Here is a 24,313-nt window from a genome sequence, read left to right on the forward strand (position 1 = left end):
CTATTACTATTACTCCAGTTTACAAGGTCATCCAAATCCTCCTGTTGGATATCCCTGTCCTTCTCTAAATTGGCAATACCTCCCAGCTTTGTATCATCCGCAAACTTTATTAGCACACTCCCACTTTTTGTGCCGAGGTCAGTAATAAAAAGATTAAATAAATTGGTCCCAAAACCGATCCTTGAGGAACTCCACTGGTAACCTCCCTCCAGCCTGACAGTTCACCTTTCAGTAGGACCCATTGTAGTCTCCCCTTTAACCAATTTCTTATCCACCTTTCAATTTTCCTATTAATCCCCATCTTATCCAATTTAGCTAATAATTCCCCATGTGGCACGGTATCCAACGCCTTACTGAAATCTAGGTAAATTAGATCCACTGCGTTTCCTTTGTCTAAAAAATCTGTTACTTTCTCAAAGAAGGAGATCAGGTTGGTTTGGCATGATCTACCTTTTGTAAAACCATGTTGTATTTTGTCTCATTTACCATTGACTTCAATGTCCTTAACTACCTTCTCCTTCAAAATTTTTTCCAAGACCTTGCATACTACAGATGTCAAACTAACAGGCCTATAATTACCCGGATCACTTTTTTTCCCTTTCTTAAAAATAGGAACTATGTTAGCAATTCTCCAATCATACGGTACAACCCCTGAGTTTACAGATTCATTAAAAATTCTTGCTAATGGGCTTGCAATTTCGTGTGCCAATTCCTTTAATATTCTTGGATGAAGATTATATGGGCCCCCCGATTTAGTCCCATTATGCTGTTTGAGTTTCGCTTCTACCTCAAATATGGTAATGTCTACCTCCATATCCTCATTCCCATTTGTCATGCTACCATTATCCCTAAGATCCTCTTTAGTCTTATTAAAGACTGAGGCAAAGTATTTGTTTAGATATTGGGCCATGCCTAGATTATCCTTGACCTCCACTCCATCCTCACTGTTTAGCGGTGCCACTTCTTCTTTCTTTGTTTTCTTCTTATTTATATGGGCATAATATCTGTCTGCCAAAGGGGAGTGGGGTTTTTTCAAGTTGTGGTGAAGATAAATTTTGAAGAGGCTACTATACAGTGACACTTAATTAACTTGAAATATCTGTGTCAAGACTTGAATTTTTACTTCTGGAAATAATTTGTGGATGGATGCTATAATTGAGACAAACATAAGCAAAGCTGGCTGCTCTATCCTTAATGTATTGCAAACTTATACCTTAAGATTTCATAGGATGCATGCATACCACTTGCTCCTACACACACAGGCATAATCTAAATAACGATGAAATATTGGCTTTTTACTTTCTCATGACCAAATTCTCAGTGTTCCTGCATGGTTACACTGAGGCAAAGGATGAGGCCACAGCTTCCTTCTTTCATTTTATTGCCAGCTCCTGCAGTCATTGGATTCTGGGACTGATTTAGTACACCCAGCAGGTTCCCAACGAGCATGGCTTATGTTGGGGCTGTAGTCAGTGCCCTTCTGCATAACTCACGGTGACTAAAACCAAATGGAGATAGGGTACCAACTACACTTGTTTTTTAAAGCAACCACAACTCCTATGTCTAAATGAGTTCAGTCTACCCCAGGTAGATACGGGGTCACTTCCACTTGGCGTCAACAGCAACAGCTTTGCACCTTCTCCAGTGAACCTCCAGAAGCCTAAAGAAATATGTTTGCTCACCTGTGAAAACACTTTAATTTGGCTCTTCTTTTACCCTAGGAACATTTTTTAACTTACACCTTTTGTGTACAGCTACTGCATGCAACGTTCACTATTACAGTTGTTGGTGAATTGCTTGCAGTGGGCTCATGTAGACTAGAACTTTCCATTTTGGCATGTTGAACTATTAAAGTTGTGTGGAAGCAATTAATTGTTTTGGGTAGGTTTGCACTTCTATTAATAAACAGTTACACAATAAAAGCATGTCACTTTCTTCAACATTTCATTTATGTCTTTAAGGTGACCAAACTGGATCGAGATCCTGCGTCAGGCACGGCTTTACAGGAAATTAGTTTCTGGCTGAACTTGGAACGTGCCCTGTACCGCATTCAGGAGAAGCGTGAAAGCCCAGAAGTCTTCCTGACACTAGATATCTTGAAACATGGCAAACGTTTTCATGCTACTGTCAGCTTTGACACGGACACAGGTAAGAAATTACAATGTGCTGTAGCTTCATGAGCAGTTTCTGTGGAAGCTTAGCTCTTGTGATATAGTTACACAAGTTAAACATCAATATCACAATCAAAAAGCTTCACCTTGTAAGAAGTGAAAACTATTGTCTTTAAACTGGCCAGATGGAATTGACACAATGAGGTCAATTAAATTTAACTCTCTTGTATTGTATTTAGGTCTAAAACAGGCACTGGAAACTGTAAATGACTACAATCCACTGATGAAAGACTTTCCTTTGAATGACTTGTTGTCTGCTACTGAACTGGACAAAATACGACAGGCACTTGTGGCAATATTCACCCACCTGAGAAAAATCAGAAATACGAAGTACCCCATTCAGAGGGCGCTGCGTCTAGTGGAAGCCATTTCAAGAGACCTGAGTTCTCAGCTACTGAAAGTATTGGGAACCAGAAAACTGATGCATGTTGCCTATGAAGAGTTTGAAAAGGTACGTCTAGGATGTCAAATATGGTAATAGCTAATGTAACACACTGAATGCAACTATGAGAGCATGTCGTTTGAGAGTCAAACAAGTTTACGTTCTTAAATTTTCAGGTTATGGTTGCATGTTTTGAAGTCTTCCAAACTTGGGATGATGAATATGAGAAATTACAAGTGTTGCTGAGAGATATTGTGAAGAGAAAGAGAGAAGAGAATCTGAAGATGGTGTGGCGTATCAATCCTGCCCACAGGAAACTGCAGGCTCGTCTTGATCAAATGAGGAAGTTCAGGCGCCAGCATGAGCAGCTGAGAGCAGTGATTGTGAGAGTGTTAAGACCTCAGGTAGTGTTCCACTCCTTTCTAATTGGGGTAACTGCCTATACATCTGGTAAAGATATAGCAGTTTCCCATCTCTTGATGAAAGTCTACATGCAGACACAAGCCAGTCATGTTAAAATGTCTTAACTCTCACAAAAGCAAAATTACTTGTGTTCCCCTGCAAACAGCCGACTAAAGGAACCACAGGTGCAAAACATAACCAATAGAATTTGGGTAGAACTCTTAGAAGCTTTCTAAATCCACCATGGAAAGGAATATACAATCACTCTCATAGCTGTGAGCTCCTCTGATGGATCTGAAGCAAGTTAAACAGTTACTTCAAAGTTTTGATATCTGTGACATAGCGGTAAAGACCCATTTTCAGCTACATTAGAAATGTACCAGTACCAATTCAATCTGTAACTGATCACTTTTGTATTCATGCAAACAGCAGTGTTTTTTCTCTGTATAATCTCTCTTCAAAAGGAAAAAGAATCTGGGGATTTATTTTCAGCCCTTGAGGGCATGTTTTTAAATTGTCTTTAGTTTTCCAAAAGGAGCAGTCCTATTCAATTATTCAGTGTTTATACCCTGACAATAGTGAAAGATATGTAATCATTTTTCAGTTTGCTTACAGACATTAATGAGAAGAATGGTATTACATTCTTCCACGTTTTCTTAATAATAAGGCTAAAGTGTCCATACTTAAATCCGTGAATAAAAGCACTCTAATGCTGGCTTGTTTTTCCATGTGATTGGAAAAAATGGATCCTGCATACAATAACTTGCTTTAAGTTTGGATCGCTTGATTTTGAATCTGGCAAATAACTACAGCACAAGTTTGAAGTGGAGAATCTCTCATTATTGCTAAACAGCGTGCAGCAGAAGATATACTTTCCTCGTCTCATTTGCAGATTAATACCCTACAGAAACCAAATTAGCACCCTTAGGTTCCAAAGGATTTAGTCAACTGTAAGTACAGTGCAAAAAGTAATTGCATGTGTCTTTTTACAGTGTGTACATAAAATGCTTCACTCTGAACATGTGTGTGACAAAGAAACGGTTAGATCAGTGAGTCTTTACTAAACTCTGTGACTTTATGCAGGTCACTGCTGTTGCCCAGCAGAATCAAGGAGATGTACCTGAACCCCAGGATATGAAGATAGCAGAAGTCCTTTTTGATGCTGCGGACGCTAATGCTATTGAAGAAGTGAATCTTGCTTATGAGAATGTTAAAGAAGTAGATGGCTTAGATGTTTCCAAAGAAGGTACAGAAGCCTGGGAGGCAGCAATGAAACGGTATGATGAAAGAATTGATAGGGTTGAAACAAGAATAACTGCTCGTCTACGAGACCAGCTTGGCACAGCAAAGAATGCAAATGAAATGTTCAGGATCTTCTCCAGATTCAATGCTTTGTTTGTCAGACCTCACATTCGGGGTGCTATTCGTGAATATCAAACACAATTGATCCAGCGTGTAAAAGATGATATTGAGTCTCTTCATGACAAATTCAAGGTACAATACCCACAAAGTCAGGCTTGCAAAATGAGTCATGTTCGCGACTTGCCTCCTGTGTCTGGATCTATAATCTGGGCCAAACAGATTGATCGACAGCTCACAGCCTACATGAAGCGTGTTGAAGATGTGCTTGGCAAAGGTTGGGAGAATCATGTGGAAGGCCAGAAGCTGAAGCAGGATGGAGACAGCTTCCGTATGAAGCTCAACACTCAAGAAATATTTGATGATTGGGCAAGGAAGGTTCAGCAGCACAACCTTGGTCTGTGTGGCCATATCTTCACTATTGAAAGCACTCGTGTTAGAGGCCGAACTGGAAATGTCCTCAAACTAAAGGTCAACTTTCTCCCAGAAATAATTACACTCTCAAAAGAAGTCCGCAACCTTAAGTGGTTTGGATTTCGTGTTCCACTTGCAATTGTCAACAAAGCTCACCAAGCAAACCAGCTCTATCCTTTTGCTATTTCTCTGATTGAAAGTGTCCGTACGTATGAACGGACCTGTGAGAAGGTGGAAGAGCGTAACACTATTTCTCTGCTGGTAGCCAGTCTAAAGAAGGAAGTGCAGGCTTTGATTGGAGAAGGTATTGCCCTGGTGTGGGAGTCATACAAACTTGACCCCTATGTACAACGCCTAGCAGAGACTGTCTTCAGCTTCCAAGAAAAGGTTTGTTCTACTGATTATGTTCTTTTTTCCCAAGGGAGACTCTGCACATATCGGTGGCAGTTGAGTTTATCAGCAACAAAATATTTTCGTTTTGGATTGTATACTATTCAGGACAACCGGTGTCTTCCTCTTGGAAAATAATCTTACTGTATGCAACTATTGCTTAGATTCCACAATGTCTTATAGTACTGAAGAAGTCGCTGAATAGAAAAACAATTGACAAGATGTATGCTCTCAGATTATTACCTGGTAATGTGGCAAATGTTCTCTTTGGGGGGTGGTAGAGAAACCATATCTTATAAAAAATGCTAATTTCGTGAAGTAGCTACTGAACCTTTTTAGTTAGTGATTATAACATGAAAACGTGTTGTATTAATGCTTTATATTCTAGTATAGCATCAGCTACCTTTTAAAAACCTGCATGCATGTTTCTCAGTAGCTCCCTTTTAGATTAAGGGAATTAGCCAAATTTTTGTGCTAATTTAGTCAAATTCTGACTTCTCCATTATTAGGCAAGTTCCCAGAGTCTTCAATAAGTTTCAGTGAATGAAAATATAATGACTCTCCCCCCTCTCCCCCTTGCAAGAATGGATGTAGCTCTTTTTGTGAGAGAGGGATGTTTTATCACTTCCCTCAACATGGCAGACTGCTATCAGCAAAATACTAAAATTAAATGTTCCCTTAGGTGGATGATCTGCTCATTATTGAAGAAAAAATAGACCTGGAAGTTCGATCCTTGGAAACCTGCATGTATGATCATAAGACTTTTTCAGAAATCTTGAACAGAGTTCAAAAAGCTGTGGATGACTTGAATCTTCATTCATATTCCAATCTGCCTATCTGGGTCAATAAGTTGGATATGGAGGTAGGTCTTTCACTCAAAGTGAACGTAGCCTTCAAAGGTGTTAGGTGGCAAAGTAATTTGTCACTAACAAAGTGGTCTACCACTCTCAAGTGACCTAGAGTGAGAATTTCCAATCTATTTGCCAGTTGCTGAATATCTCTACCAAATGCCATTTAGGACATCTGGCAGGCTCTTAGGCAGACAGATAAAGTGCTTTGCTCCCAATGACTGGAATTAATGGATTCCAGGGGAGACTTGCTAGCTCTTTAGCTGACAGGATAATAGCTAAAGGCTTAATAGATGGTTGAATATGCGTTGACCTGAATTTAATGGGTTCGTTTAATGGCTCGCCACTGATCACATCCGACCAGAATATTTATAGATTCTTATCCAATTCAGACTACAGAGTTCAAGAACTCAATGAGTTCTATAACGGGAGAGGATTCTCGGGGTGCTTGACAAGAAAAAGTACACTGAGGACAATACCAAATTGATAAAACCTTTCTTGAAATGCAATGAAACTTATAACTGCAAAACAGTAAAAGAATTCCAAAACTCCTGGTGGTAACATTTCTATTAGAAGTACCTTAACCTAACATACTCTCACCCCTCCTTGAGGACACAGTAATAGGAGGTGAAGGACCATCCTCACTCCTGGCATGTCCGATTACGCGATGGTGCTGGCTTCCCCAATGGTTAGGAATGTTGAGTAGTTATGCTATACTGCACAAGCTGAGCTGATAGCGTGATCGTCTATATAGTATAGGAGAACTGAATGGAATGAATGAATGAATCAAAGGAAGAGTTTTAGAATAGAGTCGACCAGTGATGAGCTGCCAAAATCTTAACAACCGGTTCCCTATAAAAAGTTCTGATTTAAGGGATGTGCCCCAGTATGTATTTTTTGTACCAACAGGGTTATCATACGTCCCTATTTTCCCAGCCGGAGATTTAAGAACCAAAAAGCCTGACCTGCCCGGGAAAGTACGGATGTATGTTAACCCTGCCTAAAGTTCTTTTTTAAAAAGATGGGCCTGAACTAGAAATGAGCTCCGTTTCACATGTGTGGGTCCCCACCACTCCCTGGGGGTGTGCTAGGGTGACCAGATGTCCCGATTTTATAGGGACAGTCCCGATTTTGGGATCTTTTTCTTATATAGGCTCCTATTACCCCCCAACCCCCCACCACCTCTCCTGATTTTTCACACTTGCTATCTGGTCACCCTAGGGTGTGCACATGTGTGGGTCCCAGCTGTTCCATGCCCCCCTCACTGAAGCAGGTGTGCAGGGTTACTGCCCTGGGAACTGCAGGGCACCAGTGGACATGGGGCCAGCTGCAGACAGGGGCGTGGGGCAGGGCTAGCTGGAGGCAGGGGGTGCGGGGCTGGCTGCGGGCAGGGCAGGGGCTGACTGCAGGTAGGGGCTGGCTGCGGGCAGGGCAGGGGGTGTGGCAGGGGCTGGCTGCCGGCAGGGGGTGCGGGGGTGGCTGGAGACAGGGGCTGGCTGCGGGCAGGGTGGTGGGTACTCATGGGGAGAGCGGCTCGGAGCAGCCCGAGCAGCAGGACGCGGCCCACCAGGCAGCAGTGGGAGCCCCAGGGCCGGGGGTCGGGGGAGCAGCAGCAGCAGCAGGGCTTGTGCCCAGGGCCAGGCGGCAGCCCACATGGCTCCCGCAGCACAGTACCCCTGGCGGCCGGAAGAGGAATTACATCACTTCCCGGCCGGAGCCCATCAAAGCCTCAGCGCCGCCTGCAGGGAAGTGGGTTAACAACCAGTTCTAAAACAGCTTGAAAATTTAACAACCGGTTTGCGCGAACTGGCTCCAGCTCACCACTGGAGTCGACTCCCGAAGAGCTCTCTTACAAGGTATTTTATAGGATCCTAACCTATGTAATTTAGGCCCAACCTACTATGCCCAAATCTTATTTCCGAACCCTAAGAATTTTATGGGTACCCTTCTCCTATAGGTTAGTGGATTATGACACTTATTTTCTAAATATATTAAGGATTATCTCATTCCCAAAACTGCCAACCTAGGCTCTCTTGATGACCTCCAAGTTGTGGTGTACCCTGCAGTTACCAACCAGTTGTAGAAGCCGGATAAATCTATGATGTGATGTGGATAGTTCCTCCCTTTGGTTCCCCAAAGTTCAGGGACCATTCTTATCTTTGCCAAAGGTTGCCAACTTCTATGCTGTCATATTTATACTTGATTATACTTTTTGCTATGTAGCAGATCTTACCGGATCTTATAGACCGGTAGGCTTCTTGCATTTCAGCAAAACTTATTATTAGGAAACACATGCCTCAACGTATCCTAAATTCCAAGGAATTAATACTGATAAAATAAAATGGATTAATTTCAGAAAAAGAAACCTATTAATTGATACTGCTGGCTGGATTAATAAAATATAATAGCTAGCAAAATAATCCTGTGTGCTACATATGGCAAGGTAAGGACAGGTTCTCCAATGTGTGTGAACATCAGTACCTTAATACGGGCAATAATAATCCTAATGCTAAGGTGAAGTCTCTTACTTAGGATAACATGGCAGTAAATCTGACATTTAGATCCCCTCCTAAAACATGGATTTTTTTAAATACTCTAAACAGTAGTCTAGCATGTTGACTTAAACTTCCTTTGCTTTAAAAGTGTTCATTTAATTTAAAAAAAACCCCACTCCTGTTCTAAAGTGTAAGGCTGAATTTCCATCCTTTAAGAGTCCTGCTGTATCTGAAAGTTTCAGGGATTTCTTGACAATGCGGGAATCTTTTGGAGAGAACACATGATATAAGCGTCTTTGTATTTGTTTTCAATATGGCTTCTTCCTCCCTCAGATTGAACGAATACTAGGAGTTCGTCTACAGGCTGGGCTGAGAACTTGGACCCAAGTTCTTCTTGGACAAGCTGATGATAAAGCAGAAGTTGACATGGATACAGATGCACCTCAAGTCAGTCACAAGCCTGGTGGGGAGCCAAAGATCAAAGTAAGTTACATTTGACTGTTACTCATTATGCTTTTTGCTAAAATAAGACCGTACAGAACCTTGAGTAGAAATAAAAATACATTATATAGCAATATGTACTATCAGAGTAAGTTCTTCAAGTCATGGTCCCGATTTGTATTCCTCTGGGGGTTATATGCATGCGCCATGCATGAGAAGCTGGAGATTTTGAAAGTAGTAGTGTCTCTTGGTCCACACATAACGCCCTTGCTTCGCTGAAGTCAAGGGAACCTTTGGTAGCGAGGCAGTCCCCCTTTCTACATTAGACTTTCGTCCTTCAGGCCATGTTCCCGCCCATTTCCCTATGGCTCCTGCGGATCCCCCAGTTTTGAGGGCACCACCATTCGAACTGGGCTTTGATTTTTTGGCATTGGAGGACTTGGATGGAGTGCAGGATCTGCCCCTCCCATAACCAATATGACTACCCTAAGATTCCGCAGACTCAATGGCAGTACCCTCCCTTTCCCCAGCTACAGAACCATTGGTACCCTGCTCTTTGGGGCCCTCCACAGCAACGGATCTGCCTGGTTGGCCATCCTGGGCATTATGGTGTCAGTATCTGCCTTTGTAACCTTCCCACTACGCTCGAGAGGAATTCCCCCACCTCGCATCTTTGACGGTTATAGAGTAGGTATTCTGAACTAGTGTTGGAAGATGCTCTTCTTAGTCCAACTCTGACAGTACTGCTGGAACCAGAGCAGTTCCCTTCATCATCTCCAGATGCTGTAGTGTCTTCATCTCCCTCTTCGTACCCGGATGACTACCATCAGTTCCAAGAACTGTTCCATTGGGTGGCTAATACCCTCCACTTTCCACTGTACAGAACAAACAGCACCAGCTGTCTGATATCCTACACGCCTTGTTACTTGGTAGAGCCATTCTGGCAATTAGTGATGCTGTTCTTCTTCAGCTGGCCTGGACTGTCTGGCGCACTCCAGCCACCTGCACACCTACCCCCAAGGGGGCAGAGAAGAGGTATTGTGTACCTGCAAAGGGGTCTGATTTTTCTGTTCTCTGATTCCCACCCCCCCCAGTCCAATTTCCTCATCGTACAGGCAGTGACAGAGCGGGCTCGGCAGCAATGCTGGTGCTCTCCCCCAGCAGATAATGAGGGCAAGCGACTGGACATTTTGTGTCAGAAGGTATTCTTTTCTGCCAGCCTCCAATTTCACATCTCCAATTACTTGGCTCTGTTCGCTAAATACAACTTTCTTACCTACGGCAAGTAGGTAGGACTTCTCAGACAAACTTCCCCAGCAGGATCAAGCCTGCTTCAAGGCTATCCTACAGGAGGGGAAACTAGTTGAAGGACAATGCTCCAGGCCGCTGTGGATGTGGCAGACAGTACTTCGCTCACTATGGCTTCAGGGATCTTCAGGTGAAGGGAGTCATGGCTGCATTCATCAGGTTTCCCAAGGGAAGTAAAGAACACCATAGAGGACTTCCCTTTCAATGGGTCTCATTTCTTGAGTCAGAAGACAGATGATTCCCTCCACTCCCTCAAAGACTCCAGAGCCGCTCTGCGATCACTGGGTATCTATGCACCAGCAACCAAGTGCAAGTCTTACTCTGCCTAGAAGTGGACTCTCTCTCCTGCAAAGGGGAGTGATAGAACCTGTTCCTATGACCTATCAGGGTGCAGGGTTCTAGTCCACCTATTTTCTAGTCCCCAAGAGGGGCATGTGGAGGCGAATCTTAAACCTCAATCATCTCAACCACTTCATATGCAAGCCAAAGTTTCATATGGCCACCCTAGCAACCATCGTTCCTTTGTTAGAAAGAGGCATGTGATTTACAGCTCTCGATATGCAGGATGCTTACTTCCACATGGATATCCATCCTACCCACAGACATTTCCTGAGATTCAAGGTTCTACATTTTGGACTCACCACTGCTTGACAAGTCTTCACCAACGTTTTCTCAGGAGCGGTGGACCACTGCCAAGGGGTCCATATATTCCCTTGATTATTTGATTGTGCTGCTAGCAGCCAAAGGGGAGGGGCATTCCTTGACCTCCATGCTGTTTACACTCCACTCCTCCCTGGTGGTGAGTGTAAACATCAGAAAATCAGTTGGATCCCACACAGTTCCTAGAATTCATTGGGGCCTGTATCAATGCAATATTAGCACGTGCCCACCTCCCAGAGCCCTGCAAGAGCTGATTTTCCACTGCAATTTCCAGTCCTTCTGTTCTGGCCAGAGTTATTTGTACATACATTACTGCCTTAGCTTGTCTCCACTTTCGTTGCCTACAGCTGTGCCTCCAGAGGATCTATTTTCCCATGAACTACATCACGGACTTTCTGCTGACAGTTCCCCAAGAGCTTCTCTCCTCCTTCTAGTGGTGGACTGATCCGGGTCAGGTCTGAACCGGAACATCATTCCTTCCGTCCTCCAAGCATGACGATGATCATAGATGTGTTACTTGTCGGATGGGGTGCCCACATGGGCGAGCACATGACTCAGAGTCTTGGATTGCTCAGGAATCCTGGCTGCCCATCAACGTCCTAGAACTTTGGGCGATGCGGAGAGCATGTCGCACATTTCTCACATTTAATTCATTCCTGTCATGTTCTCTTCATGTCAGACAACACTATCCCTGTTTACTAACTCAACAAACAAGGGGGCATGAGGTCGCCTACATTTTGTATGGAGGCAGTTCATCTTTGGGATTGGTGCATTGCTCACAAAATCCTGTTGTCAGTAGCATACCTTCCCGGAACTCAAACTAAGTGCCAACTCTCTCAGCAGGAAATTCATGATGGATCACGAATGGGAGCGCCACAACACCGTGGTCACCAACATTTTTAACCGCTGTGGGATTCTGACCAGGGACCTCTTCATCTCCCACACCAACAGCAAATGCACCTAATATTCCTATGGGAGACTGGGGGGGCTCAGTGACCTTTCCCAAGGTGATGCCCTAGTCCTGTGCAGGTCGGACCAGATCAATTATGCCTTTCCTCCCTAAGAGCTTCTGCCATGTGTCCTACACAAGATCTAATGGGAGAGAATGACGGTCACTCTGGTTGCCCTGTTGTGGCCTTGCCAGTTCTGGTTTCCTTTCTTCTCCACATGTCAGCATATCCCCCTGCTTCAGTGGCAAGCTTTTCCGGAACTCCTCAAACGACACTGCTGCAGGACCCAGCATCCCAATCCAGAGACTCTTCACATCCGAGCTTGTTTTTTGGATGGGTATCTTCACCACAGCAGGAATGTTCATCAGCAGTACAAGACATCCTCTTGAATAGCGGAGAAGAGTCCACAATGCAGTCCTATAGGGACAAGTGGAAGTGTTTTACCTCATGGACCCAACAAGAGGGGTCTTGCTCCTGAAAATGTGGACATCCGTCTTCTTTTGGACTGTCTTCTCTCCCTGAAGACATCAGGCCTCACGCTCAATTCCATCAAGGTGCACGTAACCACTGTCCGTGCCTTTCACCCTCCTGTGGAGGGGCACTCTCTTTACTCACCCTTGACTACCAGATTTTTGGAAGGACCTCCAATGGACTTATTCTCCCCTTCAATCCATTGCTTCCCCAATGGGACCTCAACCTTGTCCTCACAGTGTTGACGAAATTGCCCTTTGAACCTCTGGCCGCCACCTCCCTCTCTCTCCTCTCCATGAAGGTCACTTTCCTGGTAGCTATTACTTCTGGGTTGGAGAAGTGAGGGTCATGGTGACGGACCCCTCCCCCTTTACTGTGTTCTATAAGGACAGTGTTTCCCTATGCTTGCACCCCAAGTTTCTGACAAAGGTTGTATCCCATTTTCATCTCAACCAACCCAAACACTTACGTGCTTTCTTTCTGAAACCTCACGCCTCCGTGGGGGAACTGTGCCGTCACTCCCTTAATGTCTGCTGCGCCCTGGCTTTCTGCCTTCAGAGGATGAGATGATTCAGGAAGTCTCCCTAGACATTTTATCACGATAGCAGAAAGGATTAAAGGGCAAGTGATCTCCATTCAGCAGATTTCTAAGTCGGTTTTGGGGTGCATTACACTATCAGTTATCGGGATTGTCCCCACCCCACTCCATGAGAGTGCAAGCATCGACTACAACTGCGCTTCACGATGTACCAGTTGCGGACATATGTAGGACGGTCAAGTGGACTTCGGTATGTACCTTCTTTTCCCTTTACGCCTTGGCGCAAGACTCTGCGACGGATGCCTCGCTTGGCACGGCAGTGCTCCACTCCATGGTTCCATCATCTTCCTCGCACCCTGCTTGTTGTTAACCCTCAGTGGAATACAGTAGGGACTATCACTCAAAGAAGAAGAGGTTGCAGCCTTTGTCTAAAATGTATTTTGTGTTTATCTTTAGCTGGCCCAGCAGGTTCTTGTTTAGCAAAATTGAAACTGCATGTGGTGTCTTTCTATGCCTGTAGAATGTTGTACATGAACTGAGGATAACGAACCAGGTGATCTATTTGAATCCACCAATTGAAGAATGCAGATATAAGCTCTATCAAGAAATGTTTTCCTGGAAAATGGTAATACTATCGCTACCCAGAATTCAAAGTCAAAGATACCAGGTAAGCATAATAAATGTATTTATAAATCTAATAAGATGGCTGTACCTAGAACTGTGTCATTGCAGTTGTATACAGATAATGTAATCTTTAATGGTTATGAAGGAGCAATTTTTGAAAATGAGAACTGGCCATGTATTGTGAACTTGGTATATGCAACTTGTATTTAATTGTGGGTCTTGTCAGGTGGGTGTACACTATGAGTTGTCTGAGGAAGAGAAGTTCTATCGGAACGCCTTAACACGGATGCCTGACGGTCCTGTAGCGCTGGAGGAGTCTTATTCGGCTGTTATGGGCATTGTGACAGAGGTCGAACAGTATGTTAAGGTAGGATATGAATTCTGATTTTCAGTTTGAAATTGCAGAATAACGCATTTGTTGGATTTAGAAGAGCTCTTCTGTATCTTTAATCAAAGGTAACTCCCATCCCCTGTTTACTATAATCCCCATTAATTCAGTTATGTAAATAAGGAAAGTATCTACTTTCTGAAAATTCACTGTTACATGGAGTTTTTTTTTAACGTACTTATTAATAGGTATGGCTGCAGTACCAGTGCTTATGGGATATGCAAGCTGAAAACATATACAACCATCTTGGAGAAGATTTAAATAAGTGGCAAGCCCTCTTAGTTCAGATAAGGAAGGCTAGAGGAACCTTTGACAATGCAGAAACCAGGAAGGAATTTGGACCTGTTATCATAGACTATGGGAAGGTAAAAACTTGAAACTTTCATGCATCTTGTAAAAGTAACCTGCAGAAATAAACTTCAGAATGGGCTTATAGAGGATAAAACGAGACTTCATAATTAATAGTAATACTCGGTAAACTTTCTTGATTGCAGGTACAATCTAAGGTGAACTTGAAATATGACTCTTGGCATAAGGAAGTACTCAGTAAATTTGGCCAAATGCTAGGTCAGAACATGACAGAGTTCCATTCACAAATTTCTAAGGTAAGAATAGTCCAAACAATGATTCCTTATTACAAAATCAACTTACTACATCCACCTTTAAAATACTGGGTTTTTTCCCTCTAACAGTCCCGTCAAGAGTTGGAGCAGCATTCTGTGGACACTGCGAGCACATCAGATGCAGTGACCTTCATCACATATGTACAATCCCTGAAACGTAAAATCAAGCAGTTTGAGAAACAAGTTGAGGTAAGTTGTCACTTTCTTACTAACATCTTGTTTCTGGAAATCCGTAAAAGCTTTTCTACAGGGAGGGGACAATAGATCATGACCAGTCTAAGCCTGCTAAGAGAAACCCTGCCTCTAATTTCCTGTCCTAGTAACTCTTCTAGATAAACACTTTCAAACCACGATTCTATAGTGAGCCTTACTGAGTTACTTTATACTTCTGAGGGTTCTTTAGGCTGATTTATTGCTGATTTCTCTTTAGACTTCTGGCTATCTGAATTTCGAACTGAACTTTAGAAATTCAAGTAGGTTACTTTCTAACAATGTTTGTGTGGACTGTAGCTTTACCGCAATGGTCAGCGCTTGCTGGAGAAACAGAGGTTCCAGTTCCCTTCCTCCTGGTTATACAGTGACAACATTGAAGGAGAGTGGGGTGCTTTCAATGACATAATGCGTCGCAAAGATTCTGCCATTCAGCAACAAGTAGCAAACTTGCAAATGAAGATAGTTCAAGAGGATCGAGCAGTGGAGGGCTGTACAACTGACCTGCTGACTGACTGGGAGAAAACAAAGCCTGTGACAGTGAGTTTTTTCAGGTCTCTTTGCTGAACTCACGATAGAAAGTTTGCATTCTGTAATAAACAGGTTGTTCAGTAAACCCTGAAATAGACAGGGGGGCATAGTTGTTATCTTTACAGATTTTGATGCAGAAATATGAATCCTCTCTAGGGGGTTTCCTAGTGACTTGGCAGAAAGTGTAGCTTGCTTTTGCTCTTGGTTTAAAATTCCAGCACTTTCCCTGACTTGCATTTTAGAAGGGAAACACCTCTATTGTAACTTGATTTTTACAAATTTAACTAGCAATAAGGAGTGTGCACTTTATAGAGCATTTGGTAAGAGGAAGAATCTTGTTGAGCCTGTGTCCTAAAGTAAAAGTTACTAGTGTCTGCTAAAAAATCTCTCCTGCCAAGATGATTCTTTAGATGCTTACCCAGGCAAGGGATCAGTAACTCGTATACCCAGAGTTAAAGGTCTGCCAGGGAAACTGTAAATTCCTTAAAGCAGAAGAGATGGCTTAGTGTCTGATGCTAATATATATATAATGATAGATACTATATTATATTATAGGTTAATTAGTGTAGTTTCTGCACAGATTTGAAGTGCTAAACCCTAACTCTTAACATCTGTGCCATGTTGTCCTTCATGTGGTTCTTTCTAGGGAAACTTGCGTCCTGAGGAAGCTCTTCAAGCACTTACCATTTATGAAGGGAAATTTGGTAGGTTGAAAGATGATCGTGAGAAATGTGCAAAGGCCAAAGAAGCTCTTGAGCTAACAGATACAGGACTACTCAGTGGCAGTGAAGAACGTGTGCAGGTACAGACTGTTTTTTAAAAATCCATGAATTTGGTGCTTGTAAATGGTTCTGGACAGATGACTTCTTGTAGGCAGAAGTCCTTCAATTCATTCATAGAGAAGGCATAGCAGTCAGTGGTTCTCCCTTCATGCTGCCCTATCACTGTGCCCTAACCTTAACTGGGATGGTCCAGCCTTAGGAGTGAGTAACTCAGTCTCAATACCCATTCAGCCCTTGGCTTTTCCACTGAGACTGCAACCACAGATGTTTGAGGGCAGCTTTATAAGATGTAGAAATCTGGCCATTAAACTAAGGGCTTGTCTACATGACAAGTAGCTTCTAAGTCAGCAGTTCTCAAACTTCAGCAACCTGAGAACCCCCATTTTGATTGAAAAAAATTTCAGGGACCCCCAACCCCCCGGCTCAGCCCCAGGCCCTGCCCCCACTCCAACCCTGCCCCCTCCATTCGCCCTTCCCTCTGTCACTCGTTCTCCCCCACCCTCACTGACTTTCACCAGGCTGGGGCAGAGGTTTGGGGTGCGGGGGGGGGGTGCAGGCTCTGGGAGGGAGTTTGGGTGCGGGATGGGGTACAGGATGTGGGCTCTGGGATGGGGTGTGGGTGCAGGTTCTGGGCTGTGGCAGGAGGTTGGGGTGCAGGAGGGGCTGAGGGGTGTGGGTTTCAGCCGGGTGGTGCTTACCTTGGGTGGCTTCCGAAAGTGACCAGCATATCTCTCTGGCAGCAGCTCCTAGGAGGGAGGGCTAGGCGGGTCTTTGTGCACTGCCTCTGCCCGCAGGCACCGCCCCCGCAGCTCCTATTGGCCATAGTTTCCGGCCAATGGGAGCTGCAGAGTCGGTGCTCAGGGCCGTGGCAACATGCTGAGACCCCCTGTTCCTCTTCTACTCCCACCCCCACCCCCCAGGCCACAGGGAGTGGCACGGAGCCAGGGGAGGAAGAAAGTCTGCCTTAGCCCCCCTGTGCCACTGGACTTTTAGTGCCTAAAATCTCCCAAGTTTAGCTTCAGTAGCTTCCAGGAGATAGCGCTGGTCCCCAGCGTGCAGGCGCTGGGAGGAATGGGGAGAATTGAGTTGATCAGCGGAGCCCGTGGACCCTTGGGGACCCACAGGGGTCCATGGTCCCCAGTTTGAGAAATGCAGTTCTAAGTCATATTATGCTAAGCCACACTCCAGGACTTTCACTGCACTGTAGCAGCATCCACATGAGATGTTACTGCAAGGCAAGTTTGATATACTGTAGGCGATCACTCTTGCATGCTGTGCAGTAACTTGCTATGTAGACAAGTCCTAACTTAAGCTGCTGAGCAGCCAACATATAGTAACTCCTTTTGGGCCACCAGAGATGTGCTAGGCAAGCTAGGGTCAAGTCTCTGTCCAATCACCTGTACCCTGACCAAGTTTCTATCCCAATGATTTGTTTAAGAAGTTCTGTCTAACTTAGGACAGATATTTACCATCATTTTCTATATAACTGTCCAAAGTTTGATGTATCCCTTTGTACTGTAGGTAGCTTTAGAAGAGTTACAAGACCTCAAAGGAGTTTGGTCTGAGCTTTCCAAGGTCTGGGACCAGATTGATCAGATGAAGGAACAGCCATGGGTTTCAGTACAGCCTCGCAAGGTACCTTTTTTTATTCAGTATATAGAAAGCTTAACTACAACTATACTATTCGCCTTTTGGCCTTCGAGATAAAAATACATTTAAATGCTCTAACAACTTGAAAATGAGCCAGAATATATGGCATGGTGCTTATGTACCTGGGTCTTTTTGGCATATGAAAAATAGAATTCATAACTGAGAATGCAGCCTCTATCTTAATCTAACTTGCAGCACTGCACGGCAGAAATAACTTTTCCTCTTAACTGAAGCTTCAACAGGGTAAGGCTTACAAAACAAAACTTGAAAAATTGTCAGGATTGCAGAAACTGCACAACCTTAAATATATTTAATTATAGGCTACGTCTTCAGGGGACAAGAACTGATGCTCTGTTTCTTGAAATTAAGTTGATCTAAATTAGCACTTTTCTCAAACACTTGTCCAGCTTCACTGATGAAAAGCTATTGCCCAGCTGATGCTTCTTGGATACATAAACCTGAAACGAGGCTTCTACCTCTTATCTGTAAGGAAGAATGTCACAATTTCATGACCACTGTGATCTAGTATAAAATTACTTCATGCTGTGCTACTCCAATGATCAAGGGATAGACAAAACTAGTATTGCGCCAACAGTCGTGAATTAATCTTAAAGCAGTACTGTTGACTCCACATAATCTGCTGAGGTGGAATATATCAACAAAAGCATGGAGAATCTGTTGGAATGTTTTCATACATCTAGTATATGGTTTGCCTGCCTTGTATACAGCTATATTTAGTGTTAGCAAAATTCAATATATGCATCATAGGAAAGTATGATCAATATTATGTAAGGGTGATTCTCCCATTCTTAAAGAACGGTTGAATGAAAGTGTTAAGATGACAAACTGTAAGTAAAACGGATAACTGTAAGTAAAACGGAAAACTGATATCCAGTTTACTAGAGTGATTGTGTTTATCATAATGTTGCTGGTAGATGAATTCTTTCATGGCTTCTGTATTGACAGCTTCGACAAAATTTGGACGGCTTACTGAATCAGTTGAAAAACTTCCCTGCTCGTTTGCGGCAGTATGCCTCCTATGAATATGTTCAGAGACTTCTGAAGGGTTACATGAAGGTAAGCTGTACATAATTTTTTAATTAGTTATCAAGGGTAAGTGCATCCATTAACTTAATATGTGCTGTCTCGCATTCTAGATAAACATGCTGGTGATTGAACTGAAATCTGAGGCTCTTAAAGATCGTCACTGGAAGCAGCTGATGAAGAGGCTTCACGTTAACTGGGTTGTCTCTGAACTAACCCTGGGACAGATCTGGGATGTTGACTTGCAGAAGAATGAAGCAACTGTCAAAGATGTACTTCTTGTGGCTCAGGGAGAGATGGCTTTGGAAGAGTTCTTGAAACAGGCTAGTATCTATCATTATATATACTAGACCTGTTGTGCAGGAGAGATTTTAGAGGTGTAAATGAATTTGCTGACAGCTATGTAACACGTTGGATTTTAGATACCCAGGATGGTGAAAGTGAAATGCTTTAGAGCTTCACCAGACATTTTTAGTTCTAAATAACTGAGTAAATTTTAAACACACAAACTGACACAACATGAAACCCGTAGGTTTAGGGGGTTTATTAAAAGCTTTGGAAGTTTACTGAAGGTACTGTAACTTAAACTTAAAGATAAGTCAAGTAAAATATATAGCTAGTACGTTACTATTATAAAACTTCTAAGTAGAAGACTGGTTTCAGAGTAACAGCCGTGTTAGTCTGTATTCGCAAAAAGAAAAGGAGTACTTGTGGCACCTTAGAGACTAACCAATTTATTTGAACATGAGCTTTCGTGAGCTACGCTACGCTGTAGCTCACGAAAGCTCATGTTCAAATAAATTGGTTAGTCTCTAAGGTGCCACAAGTACTCCTTTTCTTTTTGAGTAGAAGACTGGAAACTTCCTTCTGTAATTTCATTTTATGAGTTGCAATAACTTTAACTCTGACCCACAAGACATAATTATGAAATCTCCCACCATATGATTCACAGCAATCCAAGGCCTGCAGATTCATGTGCTCTGTAAAAAGATAAGAATCAAGCTCATGTAGCTACATTTCTACACTAAAGAATGAAATAAATGTAATAGAATTAAAATTACTATCACGTGTTCATAATCTGACTTCTTTTTTTCTTAAAGATAAGAGAAGTGTGGAACACTTATGAATTGGATTTGGTTAACTATCAGAACAAATGTCGTTTGATTCGTGGTTGGGATGATCTCTTCAATAAGGTCAAGGAGCACATTAACAGTGTGTCTGCCATGAAGTTATCACCATACTACAAGGTATAATGTAAAATTACTTTATTTTTCTTTTCAATTATCTTTGATATTAAATATCTCCCTCTTTGTTTTCGTATTCTTTTCCTAGTGTACATTTGTTCAGCTGGCACCTTGTGTGCCAAGTTTGGCAAATTGCTAGGTGTATAAGTGGATTATACCTTTTTATAGCTTTAACCAAACTTACAAAATTATTTCCAATTCAGTTCTTAAACTAGCTTGATTAGTGTTACTTGTCCAACTTCTTAAAACCATACTGACTTGTAGGTGAAGTGTTTTTTTTTGTTTTGTTTTGTTTTTTTTAACGGTAAACTGAATGTTAATGGTTTTTGTAACATTTAGGTGTTTGAAGAAGATGCCCTTAGCTGGGAAGACAAATTGAATCGTATCTTTGCACTCTTTGATGTCTGGATAGATGTCCAAAGGCGATGGGTCTACATGGAGGGTATCTTCACTGGTAGTGCTGATATTAAGCTCTTATTGCCTGTTGAAACCCAGAGGTTCCAAAGGTATACTTACTTTGGATTTGTGTGAAATTCTCAGTTACAGTTCAGGGCAAGCTGCACCATTGACTTTGTTCCTTTGCCTGCCCGCGCATGTGCATCCCTTTCAAGTGATAGGTCTGCACTTCTCTCAGTGAATCCTGTGATTTGCCCCCACTTTTCTGTTCTAGTGACCCAGAGCAAAATAGTCCTGTTCAGCAACAGTGTTCTCAACAGGTCTATCTGGGTTTTGGCCCCTGCTGCAGACTTTGGAAGCCTATGACCAGTATGAGAGTGCAGTGACAAAACAGCTTGTTCATATGGATAAAGTTTTGTTTTGCACAAAGGAAAAAAAAGGTTAAAACAATAAAAGACCTGTAGACCTATAAGTTACCTAGACCTTAGCCTTTCCTTACAAGTTTAGGTAGCCCCTCTTGTCCCACGTATCATCTCGCATTGGGCTAGGCAGGTAGATATCACCCTTGCAGTCTCTGCCTGTGTCCAATCTTCGTTTGATGTCTCCTACCCTGAGCTAACAAGCAGTCTCTTATCCATTTCAAAGTCTTTGAATAGGTTGAGGTGTCCCAGGACAGACATATGCACCTCTCCAGAGAGTCAGAGGTACACGATAGCAGTGGATTTACTGTATGGTGCATTTGAGCACTGGCAATTGAGTTAGTCATTGTCTGGTTTTTGGGTACCATGTGGAGAGCTCCAACTAGAATTAGTCTTTGGTGTAGCATAAAGCCAGCCACACCATAATACTCACACACAATATTAATAAAATTAATAGATATCACCCTTTTTCACCCTCAGTAACTGAACTTGTATTATTGTATCTCTCATTTAAAATGTGCTTAATATTTTTCTCACTCTCACTTACAGCGTCAGTACTGAGTTTCTGGCACTTATGAAAAAGGTATCCAAATCTCCCCCTGTAATGGATGTTCTTAACATCCAAGGTGTACAAAGGTCACTGGAGAGATTAGCAGACTTGCTTGGAAAGATCCAGAAAGCATTGGGAGAATACCTGGAGAGGGAGAGATCCTCCTTTCCTCGGTAAGGAATTTCATCTCCTCAACCAATTGTGCTGGAATAAACTCTAATAGGAATTGTGTTTGTTTGCATGGTAGTGCCTAATACTTCCTTTTATTGTGTTCCACTAGCAATCTTTTAGTGCATACACAGATATCAAAACATGAATGCTTTGGAATCATAAAAAAATAAAGGTTAAGCAATTTAGTCATTTTATGGTCCCATTTCCTGGGAAGTGATAACCTTCAATTTCTTTGTGTGGGTCACTTGTGATTAGTAACTTAAATAGCATAATTTGAATATAAATATTGCTTAATAGGCTGTTTCACCTGGTACTGAATAATGAAATTCTCAAATTAGTTTTGTTCCATTAAACTAAATGAACCCTTGGAATCTCTCTAACCAAATACCAAAGCTTAAGAACTTGTATCATTCTATATTTGAATCATGTTGCATTCTGTTTCACCTTCAATTCTCAGTAGTATGTGAGGTCTTTGGATTGTAGATCTAAACATAACCTCCATGTCAAGCATGTGTTCAGAGTGGGAGTTTTGCTGTCTCATAATCTTTCAATACTTAGCATTTATCTGTTAATGAGGTGTTAAAGTGGGAAGAAAACTCTAGATAGACTAAAAATGGTGCAGAGAATAAGCCCTGATGTATTTTTACTATGATCTAACAGAAGTATGGAGGAAAGGAATTACGCAGCATTGCACAAACTAGCAGACATTTCCCCAGTTTTATAAGGGTTATAGAGGGTTCAAGTAAATACATTAATTCTGGGCCTTCAATTAAGTGTTAAAAAAAATTCTTTCACCTCAGTGGTCAGTTGTTTTAAACAGCTTTAACCTTATCTCTAATACCAGGTTCTACTTCGTTGGTGATGAGGACTTGCTCGAAATCATAGGAAACAGCAAGAATGTAGTTAAGTTGAAGAAACATTTCAAGAAAATGTTTGCTGGAGTTTCGAGCATCATACTGAATGAAGATAACACTGTTGTTCTGGGGATCTCATCACGTGAAGGAGAGGAGGTAAAGCTGCGTCTTCGGGGTTTTTTTGCAAACTTACAAAGCTGGTCGAAATTAAAACTAAAATGACACTTAAATGTAATTGTTTCAGGTACTGTTCAAAACACCTATCTCTATCACAGAACATCCTAAGATCAATGAGTGGCTCACACTTGTTGAAAAGGAAATGAGGGTCACACTTGCAAAGCTGCTTGCCGAGTCTATTACTGAAGTAGAAATCTTTGGTAAAGCAACTTCAATTGATCCCGGTCTCTATATTTCTTGGATTGACAAATATCAGGTATCCATCTTATTCACGTTTGTCTAACCAAACTATATAATACACTTTTGTGGGAGGAACAACTCTTAGCAAAAATCTAACTGTATTTTAAATGTTCAGGCCCAGCTTGTTGTCCTGTCAGCCCAAACTACATGGTCAGAGAATGTGGAATCTGCTCTGAATGGAATGGGTGGTGGAGACGACAGCAGTCCTCTGCACTCTGTGCTGACTAATGTTGAGGTCACGCTTAATGTGTTAGCAGACTCTGTGTTGATGGAACAGCCACCTCTCCGCAGAAGGAAACTGGAACACTTGGTAAGTAATACTCTCCTCCCCATCCTCAGTAGTCATTCGGTCTCTTACAAAATTTGAACACAATCTGTCCATCTTCAAATCATGAAAGTGACACCTAGGGAAAACTAAAATGTTCCCATCAAGATTTCTTGAGGAACATCTGTTTCTATAGATATTACATATGCCTGACTTGAAATAATGTCTATAAATTTAAATGTCCATGTAGCATAAGATTCTGAAGAATTATTTAGTGAATAGAAAACTCTTGGAATATACCACCCAATCTCCTATTCTGAGAGTAGATAAGATTTATAAATCTAGAGTTTATATTAACTTTTATCATCTATGTATGTACATGGCTCCCGTAACCATAGTGTCTGAGCTCCTTCAGCTGTTTAAAAATAGAAACCATTTACATGAGAAATAGTTTAATTTAAAACTTCTGTGTTTGTGTGAGGGGCTGTCATAGTCATGTGAAGAACTTTCTGAAGAAAGAAGAGCTAAACTGAAGGGTTTTTGCATTTAGCTACGAAAGTCTTAAGTCATCACTTCTTGCCCACTGAATTCATAGCATAACTCCAGCTCCTCCTAAGAAGCTCTACTTTCCACCAGACGAGTGCAACTGACAATCTGTCCTGTTGTTGAAAGGCTCCCGTAAAATAAGCCTTGAACGAAACTTCTAATTGGGGAACAAGTGTAGAGTGCATAGCCACAGAATGGTGTTTGTGGCAGTCTGTGCTGCCAAGAAACTAGAGTCCTGTGTTTTGTACAAGCTGGAGCTTTCACATGGGGTGTGGCTTCACTGCTAGTCATGACTTGCAGTAATCAAATCTATGGATTGAAGGCTCATGATAATCTAGTCTGAGGGGAAGGTGCCCTCCATAGTTTAGTCTTAGAGGAAGCAAGTTCTTGGAAACATTTCTCTTTATCTACCAGCATCTCAGTCTTGGCTGGGTTAATTCAGCTGCTGATTCTAGCTACTGAAAGCTGGGAATGGAGATGTAGAGCTCAGTTTTGGTCTGTACCTGTTGGGGTTTCAGCCCATAGTGTCTCACCAATTCTCTTGGTGGCTGAAAATATATTGACTTTGAATAACTTGTGCAGAGGATTAAAGCTTGTGGGACCTCAGAGGAGAGGGCTCTTGGTGGGCAGGGATGTAGAAACACTGTCCCTCTACAGCACTTGGGGTTTCTTAGAGGAAAATGTGAGCTGGTTTAAGGGCACTTTCATTCATCATTGGAGGCAGAGAAGAATATCTGGTGACTAACAGTGTGTGGTGCCAGATGATGGTA

At 42.4% G+C, this 24,313-nt stretch overlaps 1 protein-coding gene across 1 annotated transcript in view; it reads left to right on the top strand.

Annotated features, from left to right (window-relative positions):
* Positions 1–24,313, top strand: part of LOC102945789 (cytoplasmic dynein 1 heavy chain 1-like) — a 99,644-nt gene that overhangs the window by 14,427 nt on the left and 60,904 nt on the right. Inside the window, 22 exon segments of the mRNA XM_037900961.2 lie at positions 1,962–2,148; positions 2,351–2,622; positions 2,730–2,957; positions 4,039–5,115; positions 5,801–5,980; positions 8,795–8,944; positions 13,350–13,496; positions 13,680–13,820; positions 14,030–14,206; positions 14,336–14,446; positions 14,534–14,653; positions 14,975–15,214; positions 15,852–16,007; positions 17,509–17,622; positions 18,604–18,714; positions 18,795–19,004; positions 19,782–19,928; positions 20,265–20,431; positions 21,290–21,463; positions 22,306–22,471; positions 22,560–22,748; positions 22,848–23,042. Coding sequence (XP_037756889.1) covers positions 1,962–2,148; positions 2,351–2,622; positions 2,730–2,957; positions 4,039–5,115; positions 5,801–5,980; positions 8,795–8,944; positions 13,350–13,496; positions 13,680–13,820; positions 14,030–14,206; positions 14,336–14,446; positions 14,534–14,653; positions 14,975–15,214; positions 15,852–16,007; positions 17,509–17,622; positions 18,604–18,714; positions 18,795–19,004; positions 19,782–19,928; positions 20,265–20,431; positions 21,290–21,463; positions 22,306–22,471; positions 22,560–22,748; positions 22,848–23,042 — 4,659 coding nt within the window.

This window comes from Chelonia mydas, chromosome 6 (assembly GCF_015237465.2).
Source record: "Chelonia mydas isolate rCheMyd1 chromosome 6, rCheMyd1.pri.v2, whole genome shotgun sequence".
NCBI lineage: Eukaryota > Metazoa > Chordata > Testudines > Cheloniidae > Chelonia > Chelonia mydas.